General features: G+C 36.3%; 1 protein-coding gene across 1 annotated transcript in view; it reads left to right on the top strand.

Annotated features, from left to right (window-relative positions):
- LOC128855341 (UNC93-like protein MFSD11) overlaps positions 1-9,180 on the top strand; it is a 56,682-nt gene extending 47,502 nt beyond the window's left edge. Inside the window, exons 2-5 of the mRNA XM_054090185.1 lie at positions 7,071-7,240; positions 7,325-7,794; positions 7,861-8,294; positions 8,362-9,180. Of these exons, the coding sequence (XP_053946160.1) occupies positions 7,071-7,240; positions 7,325-7,794; positions 7,861-8,294; positions 8,362-8,562 (1,275 nt within the window). The 3' untranslated portion in view covers positions 8,563-9,180. The remainder of the gene's footprint in view (positions 1-7,070; positions 7,241-7,324; positions 7,795-7,860; positions 8,295-8,361) is intronic.
- The last annotated feature ends 345 nt before the right edge of the window (positions 9,181-9,525 follow it).

Consider the following 9,525-nt stretch of genomic DNA (forward strand, 5'->3'; position numbering starts at 1 on the left):
ACTTACACCCTTTTTGGGTGTCTGACCGAGCTCCTCCTCCTACTTGTGGCGTGCGTCACAAATTCCACAATTATTTCAGCAAAAATAATGTTGTATTGTTAAAATTAACGTTATTGTGCAGCCCTGGTTAATGGGTGTCGCTTTCAATACTTTTTAACCAACCGCAAATCAATTTATATTTTCAGTAGCCACTTTATAGGTATAGCCGCGTAATAGATTTTAAACACTATTTATTTAGTTCACAACAGTACAAATAATTTCGGGATCGCGGGACTCGCATCCCTCCATTTACATTTCCTTTACATTTGCCTTGCTTCATGATGTTTAATTAATTTAATTTAATATACATACTTCTGAATGAACGGACCGGATTCTCCCCTTGTTGGCGGTGCTCTATATGCGCATTCCCTTCTCTTCTACATAATAACAAGTTTATCTGAGCTTGTTATATTTTTAATTCGGTTTCCATTGTCACAGAAACACACTTGTATAAATAATATCGAATAAATGTACACACGCATACATACATGCATGCACACATACATACATAAATGCATACAATTTCATCTTAACAGTTCAATGCATATCATACACAGCCACATACATTTTCCAATAAAATACTCGTGCTTGTTTTGAGCCTAATTTAAAAAAAAAGATACTTGACCGCTTCTACGAGTTCAAATTCAACTTTATGATCCACAAAGTGTCAAAATAAATTCTACGTATTTATAGCCACACAACTTCTGAATTTCGATGAGCAGTACTGGCTTATGCGAGAGGCAAAAAAACCATGTCTGGAATTGCATGGTGTGAACTGTTTTGAGCTTCAGTTCTTTTCAAATAAATATTTAAACAAGAATATGTATATAATTACAATAAAAAGGGAATGTATTCTGTAATTCCCGATGTGGTATCTTTGGTCAATATAAAACAGTGACTCACAGCTTATTTGATGCAGGATGATGTTTATTAAATTTAATAAAAAAAATGTATACGATTTATAATGAGATATGTATGCATATACTGTTTACCACTGCAGAAAGAACAGTAACAAAAACAAAGCTTGCTGAAAAAATATAGAAACAAATAGTTTTCTCATCAAATATCCTCACGGCTTAAATGATGCAGTGTATTTTATATTTTCTCTGAGAATGCAGTAACGATGAAATATATTTTTTTCTGTTTAGCTTAGCGTCTTAAGTCATTCTCAAAAAATTTTTGTAAAGAAAAGTTTAAAAAATTTATGTTTTTTAAAATGGGTAAACGGACGCCGTAGCCGAATGGGTTGGTGCGTGATTATCATTCGGAATTCACAGAGAGAACGTTTTTCTAATAGCGGTCGCCCCTCGGCAGGCAATGGCAAACCTCCGAGTGTATTTCTGCCATGAAAAAGCTCCTCATAAAAATATCTGCCGTTCGGAGTCGGCTTGAAACTGTGGATCCCTCCATTTGTGGAACAACATCAACACGCACACCACAAATAGGAGGAGGAGCTCGGCCAAACACCCAAAAAGGGTGTACGCGCCTATTATATATATACATATAAACAAACCTCACTTTAAAAAAGGGAAGGCGTCATTCGTCATTATAAAGAGGGCAAAAGCCAACGAAAAATTGCAGAAATTGTTATTAGTTCCTCAACTGTCCAGCACATTATAGAAAGGTTTCGCCACGAAAACAGGATAGAAGATAAGGGCAGATCTGTGCCAAATAAAATATTTAATGATGCATATAATAGGTGGGTTGTTCGTAAAGTTAAAGAAAACCCCGATTAAGCGCTCCAAAATTAACGAAGAAGTCGAAGTCGGACTGCCCGAAATAAGCCGTTGATTAATGCTCGTAACAGAAAACAAAGAATAGAGTTTTGCAGACAACATTTGAACAAAAACATTTCCTTCTGGAAGTCCGTTGTTTTTGCGGATGAAAGCAAATTTAACCTTTTCAGGTCTGTTGGGAAGTGCTGCGCTTGGAGAAAACCGCGCTTCAACCATGTAATTTGCGCTCTTCAGTTAAACACGGCGGGGGCAGTGTGATGGTATGGGGTTGCATGTCCTATTAAGGCGTCGGAAATTTAACAATTGTCGAAGGAAACATGAATAAAGAGATGTATTTGGATCTGCTAAAGAATAATTTAGTACAAAGTGCAGATAAAATGGGCATTAGGGATTCGTTTAGGTTGGTATTGTAAAAACTTGGTCTATCTGGAACTGCCCACATGTAGTCCAGACACCTGCACAGAGTTCAGATCTCAACGTTATTGAAAATTTGTGTCCAGTGCTGGAAAATAAAATAAGAAACCATAATATTTCTAATGCTTCTGATCTGAAACGGGCACTACAGGAAGAATGGGAAAATTAGTTCCGATTATTCAACAAAACTTGTAGAATGTATGAATTCCCGATTAAAAGCTGTTCTGAATCAAAAGGGATACCCCACTAAGTATTAGCCGGAATCATGAAATCGAAATATTAATGTGTTTATGTTTTTTGAATAGTTTTAATTTAGTGCATCATTTAAGCTGTGACCTTAAAACTCTAACTGAAATATTTTAATTTGCAATATCTTTCTTATGAAGAACCATTTTTTGTTATTAAATAAAACATGTTTCAACATGTTATTCAACAATAAAAAAATATATTGCAAGATTTTTTTGTGTTTCCATTACACCATAAATATATATTTAATATTTTAATAATTTTTTTTGGTTGCATCAAATAAGTTGTAAGTCACGGTATATTTATATTGTATTAAATGTTTTATGCGAAAAAATTTTATTTTTGATATTCCCATTTTTCATTACAAAATACGTTTTTGTATACGAGTATGATCGAAATTTCTTCATTAGTTCGCAAGGGTAACTTTCCTTTCACAGACAGCCGAGCGAGCGGGAGTCACAATTTCTGTTCAAAATTACCATTATATTGAAGGTAGCCGAGGTTATTAACCAATTTCGAAACTCAACTCGCTCGGGGTTAACAACTACAACTTTCGTTGAGATTTCGCAATTTTTGCTCGAATTATCTGTTTTACGGACGGGCGAGCAGATATGACTGAATTGGTGTGTGTCACATCATTGGATGTGTCTTTCTTACATATGTATGTATGTGTCTAACTCGATCCCATTATCAGTTATTCGCGATTTTTAGTCAACTCTTAGTTAAGCCGCCTTAATACATATGTATATGCACATATCCACTCATAGATTTATTGGAACAAAGAAGGAAATTTATGGGTAAATATGTGTATGTGTGAGTGCTTTAATTTATTTTGTTTATTTTAATTTTCCTTCCGTGCATTGTCGTTTACACATAGACAGATTATTGTTGCTCATTATGGTTTTGCATTGGAACGGTCAATCACTTTTTATCATTGACGGCAACAAAAAACGTGTTGCCGATATTTATATGCTGATCATGTCACTTAACTTACTTCCGACTTTATACGTTTTTTTATAGCTAAATTAAGAACGCACGCATTATCATATATATACTCGTATGTAGCCAATAAATGGCGCCGCCTGAAATTATGCTTTAAAATTGGTCAAGGTGCATCCGCAATAATTTGATTGAGCGATCAGTGTTGATCATTTGCAAATTGCAATTTACTGACAGAGTTTTTTTTTTAAGGACGCAAATTTATTAAATTTTTCCGAGATGTATGAAATTAAATTATCGCTTAAGTTTTTTTTATAATTTTTGTTGCTTTAACGAAAAAACCAATTTTAAAACGTATTGTGTTGAGTTTCTCACAGATTTTTTTTCTATAAGTTCCCACAATTTATTACAGATAACAGTTTTTGAGGTTATTAATAAACAACAAAAGCTAAAACAATTTTAATTGACGGAATTGCAAAGCAGATCACAGGCAAACAAAATAGACACCTGCACTAGGTGTCATAATTCTACGTTCCCCCTAGCACTAAGTCAATAGTCAGTAAGAAACTTTGTGTTTTTTTACTAAATTTTAATAAATAAATAAAAATACTAATATATTTGTCAATAAAATTTTAACAAATTCATCATCTTTGGTTTTTACTACCGTAGCAGTCATGCGTGTCATAAAAAATTATCTCTGCAATGCGCTCCCATCGATTCTAACAGTACTTATTCTCGGTAATACTTAGTAATACTTTTGTGTTATTAGGAAGAGTTTTTGGTAAAAAAAATTATTATTTTTATGTAATTAGTAAGCTTTTAGTTTATCGGTTTTCAATAGAAATCTGTGCGGAGCCTTTCAACGGAAGGAGCAAGAAACGAAATTGACCTTGGCGAGAGAAAAATCAAAATAAAATTGTGGCAGAGCTTCAAAACTATCGACAAATAAGAAGAAGAACAACAATGGGGCATGAATATCAGTTCGGACAGTAGTTCAAAACTAGCAAAATACCGGAATTATAAGTTTAAGGCCAAGAGTAGTGTGCCCATGCAAAATAACAGAAAAGGAAAAGCGCAGTATTGGAGTGCTTGTGAAGAGAGGTTCATAGATAACTGCTTCAAAAGTGAAAGATGAAATAAGGAAGAAGCTTCACAAATATTTCAGTGCTTCAACAGCCAGAAGAGCTATAAGAAAAACCGACTATCATGCAAGAATTGCCAGGAAGTAGCCATTTATTTTCCTAATAATAACAGACAAATGTGCCTACAGACGAATGAGCCTCCACAAATCTCCACAAAATTTTGTAAAAAGCTCCTCTTTTTTTTGATGAAAGTAAATCTTGCATTTTCGCAAAGAATAAAATTTAATTTTATCAAATAAATATAAAATTCGAAGAGAAGGAAATGGAATGAAAAGAAGAATAACACCTGAATAGTTCGATTTGTATATGAAATAAAAAATAAAATACATATACATTCTGTCAAAAAAGTCCCGGGAATTGTTCAGTAAAACGCAAAATAATTGTTTAATCATCAAAATATATCGCACCCTAAATACAAAAGGGTCACAACTCAAAATGTTCTTTCTGCTCAAATATGAACGAGACGTTATCAAAAAATGGTAGGACTGTTATAAGCTTACAAGGCAAATTTCAGCGTGATATGTCACATAGTTTGTTTTCTGTGCTACTGTAAACAAGTCAAGCTCGAGTGTGGAAAATTTTGAGTTGTGACCCTTTTGTATTTAGGGTGCGATATGTATTTTGTCGCCTTCAAAGTAGGCTCAGTTCGAATTAATACTTATATACCAACGATTAGTCTAGTCATCAAAGCCCCTTCAAACGCCGTTTGAAGAGATCTTCTTCAGCTCCTTCAGTGAATTCTCTTTAATGGCCTCTATCGAATCAAAGCGGCGTCCGCGGAGTAGAAATTTAAGTTTTGGGAAATGGAAAAAGTCACAGGGGGCTAAATCCGCTGAATACGGTGGATGTTCGATGATATTTGTCGATTTGTCGAAATGTTGGTTAAAAAAGTGTTAACAATATGGTGCGTTATAATAGAGCAAGATCCATCAGTTTTCTTTCCAGAATAACTGGAATAACTTCCAAATAAAATTCTTTACTTACCGTAGAACCATTTGGAATGAATTCTGAGTGAACAACACCATGATAATCAAAGAAAATGAGTAGCCTGACTTTCACTTTTGACCGACTTTGATGTGTTTTTTTGAGTTTCGGCTCATATGGATAGCGCCATTCAGCCGCCTGTTCACTGGTTTGCATGTCAGACTCATATACCCACGTCTCTTCACATGTTATGATGCGCTGGAGGAACGTTGGTGCCGAATTCACTTGCTCAAGAATGTCTTCAGCCACCTTCTTCCGATGATTTTTTTGAAAGAAAATCAACTGCAAATATTCCACGACTTCTCGGCCATCTGCAGAAGCCTTATACGACTCGAAGTCCCGTGTTTTTCGTGTTTTTGATAAAGCATAGTCGCCATAGGCTTTCTGCAACATTTCAAACGATTCGGCACACGAAATCCCATTCAAAGCACAACATTTAAGAGAGCTTCTTTGTTGCTGTGGTTGCCGGATATAATTAAACGCTCAAAATCTGCGACACTATAGAGGACAGTTGTACCAACATTCCATTTTTTGACAGAATGTATACCACTTCGGCAAGATAATGGCCCAAAACACTCCTTACTGTGAGTACGTTAATGGTTTTTTCAAAATAATTTCAAAGTAAAGTAAAGTCAAGCCAGTAACACGACCTAAACCCCATTGAAGACCTTTGGGGAGATTTAGCGAGAAGCGAATGGGGAAGGAAACATTGAAAAGTAATGAGGATTAGTGGCCAAAAATCAAAGAGCTATGGTTATTGATGAAACTTCGATAATTTTAACAGCATTTTTAATAAAATCAGTAAGTTCGTTTTGTATCGTATCTATTTGTACGGTCAGATATTTTGAGTTCTTTCGCCATTTGATTCGCACTTCGTCGGGGATTTCGCTCAAGTCGCTTCTTGAACCATTTCACGTGACGTTGCAGTCTTTTGATGACCATCTCCATGGCGTCTCGCGATGCTGCAGTATCATTGCGACGAGTAATGGTGGGATAAACAAAAACTTTATTTACTTTAAGGTGCTCGAGCTCACGAACAACCGCTAGTTGTGATTTTCCAGCCATTACTGATTTTCTTTTTCGCGTTTTCTCTCGGAAGAATGCTGCCGCGTGCTTGTAAACAATACTCTGTACTGTCATTTAGCCAACTAATAAACGGGCATCAACTGCGCGAGCGTTGGTTACTATTTTAATGACCACATGAATATTTCCCTTTTGTTCCTATTGTCACCAGTTTAAGTTTTCACAGCCCATTGAATTATTATTTACATTTGTTATATTCAACTGTGAAATAAAAACCACATAAAATTGAATATCTGTTATTATTAATTTAAAAAATGTGCATTTTTCGTCCTATTTTAATCGCCGTTTGTGTACGAGTGTATGTAACTTTTGAGAGATGGTATAAAACTATTTCTATTTGTAGGAAATACATCACAAACAAAATTAGAATCTCTAGCTAATCCTGTCAAGTATGCGCCAAACTATTCATATTATTTTAACTTTTACAAATACAAAAAGCCCATAAAAAATTATTACGTTAATTGAAATATTTTCAATTTTCTTCTAGAAAACCATACTGGACAGCATTGCGAAGGAAGACAACAACTTCACAGGCGATGGTTACACCAGTTTGGCCATAATTTACACGACATTTTCACTATGCAATTGGTTGGCGCCGTCCTTCATATCATTTACAGGGCCACGTGTCGCCATGTTGGTGGGCTCCTTAACTTATACGTAAGCTTACACAAAAACAAATGCGCATCTCCCTTTGCTTGAATTAGCTTAACCGATTTTTATTTTCACATGTATTTCTCGCAGCCTCTTCATGATCACCTTTCTATTCCCCTCCAACTGGTTGCTCTACCTGTCGAGTGGTATTTTGGGCGCTGGTGCAGCCATAACCTGGACCGGTCAGGGTAACTTCTTGGCACGCTGCAGTGATCTCTCCACCATATCGCGCAACTCGGGCGTCTTTTGGGCGCTGTTGCAGTGCAGCATGTTCTTCGGCAATATTTTTGTTTACTTTCAATTCCAAGACAAGGAGCATATTGACGCAGGCACACGCAGCATGGTGATTGGTGTGCTAACCACCGTAGCTGTATTGGGTATAGTGTTCCTAGCAGCATTGCGCCCCATGGCTGACAACTCGGTGGGCACATCTGAAATGCAGCGACAGCAGCAGCAACATCGTACTGGTTGGGGCAGCGCTGTTTATGCGCTGAAGTCGGCTGGCAATCTCTTCATAACACGCGATATGCTGTTGCTCAGTGTGGCCTTTCTGTATACAGGTAAAAATTTAATATGCCATTGTTAAACGATTCATTTTTTAATACAAATCTATTGGTATTTAAAAGGCATGGAATTGTCCTTCTTCAGCGGCGTCTATGGTCCTTCAATTGGCTTCACGAAAAAGATACACAATACACCGAAGGAAATTGTCGGCTTGGCTGGTATTTGCATAGGCGCTGGTGAGGTGTTTGGTGGTGGTTTGTTTGGCATTTTGGGCAAGAAGACAACGCGTTTCGGACGTGATCCCATCGTTATTGCCGGCTATGTCATACACATGATTGCATTCTTCTTGATATTCCTCAACTTGCCCAATAATGCGCCATTCAAAGATACCGAGGACATATCATATATGGACCCACCGCGTGCATGGATCGCTCTGTTGTGTGCTTTTATGTTGGGGCTGGGCGATGCCTGCATGAACACACAAATCTATTCGATGTTGGGTGGCGTGTATGTTAAGAATTCAGTTGGCGCTTTTGCGCTCTTCAAATTTACGCAGGTTAGAATTTTAATTTTCTGCCATTTTCAAGGCTTTGAATATTTATTACTTTGTATTCTTCTTCTAGTCCATCGCTGCTGCCATAAGCTTCTTTTACTCATCACACCTTGGCTTGCGTGCCCAATTGGGCATTTTGGTCGTATTCGGCACAATAGGAACCGCCTGCTTTTGTATTGTTGAGTGGGCGGTGAAGCGACGCCAACGTGAATCGCCGGAAGACTCCAGAACTGTTTCGCAAGACTCACGCTCTGTTTCGTATGACAAATAAAGTGAGTTTGTACACATCTTGCAACCCCATACCTGAACTAAATACAGAATTTGCGACCTGAATTGCCAACACCAATTTCGAAACCGCAGCGAGAAAGTTAAAATTATGTATGTATGTAAAATCGAACACCTAGTTTTCGGTAATAAAGGATTTTGAATATATGTATACACAAACAAAAACAAGTATAAACAGTATAAAGCATTGTTACGCACACAATTGTACGCGTAAATGTATATAAAACGGTATAATTGTATAATATGCGTCAATTTAGGTAGTGTTTGGTCTTCCGGGACAATAATTATTATGAAACTAACAGATAAAAAAGATCATGTTTTATTGTAATTCTCTAGTGTAATTTTTCAACGCAGATTTTTGTGCGTTTACTATTGATATAACAATATTTTCAATTTGTTATAAGCCAAACTACATATTGCTTACTTAGAATATGAGTTTTTTTATATATACAATATTTTATATAAACGTTGACTATGTGTATTAAAAAATCCTGTTTGATCTAGATGAATGTAAGTGTACGTTTGTAATTGTTGTATATATCTATGAATAAATAAATATATGTATATGTAAACGAAAATGTTAGACCGTAAAAAATATATTATGAAACAAGTTTTCAATTGATATAATCGTTTTACAAATACAAAAAGTAGTTTTATTGTAGTTACTAGGAGGAGAATTACTGCAGTAAATTTACATGGCTGAATTGAATACGTATCGGGCAATGACATTGATGGCCTATGCACCAAAGTAAACGACTACCTCGCCCGCCTTTCTCGCTTCTTCACTGCGAGAAACCTAAAACTTTCTCCCACTAAATCCACGGCGACCCCATTTACCACCTGGACAAAGGAGGTCAAGCTGCAACTTCAGGTAAACGTCGATGATACCCCAATACCGACGGTAAACAACCCCAGAACATTGGGAGTCACCTTTGACATCTTGCTCTCC

Source organism: Anastrepha ludens, chromosome 2 (assembly GCF_028408465.1).
Source record: "Anastrepha ludens isolate Willacy chromosome 2, idAnaLude1.1, whole genome shotgun sequence".
Taxonomy (NCBI): Eukaryota; Metazoa; Arthropoda; class Insecta; order Diptera; family Tephritidae; genus Anastrepha; species Anastrepha ludens.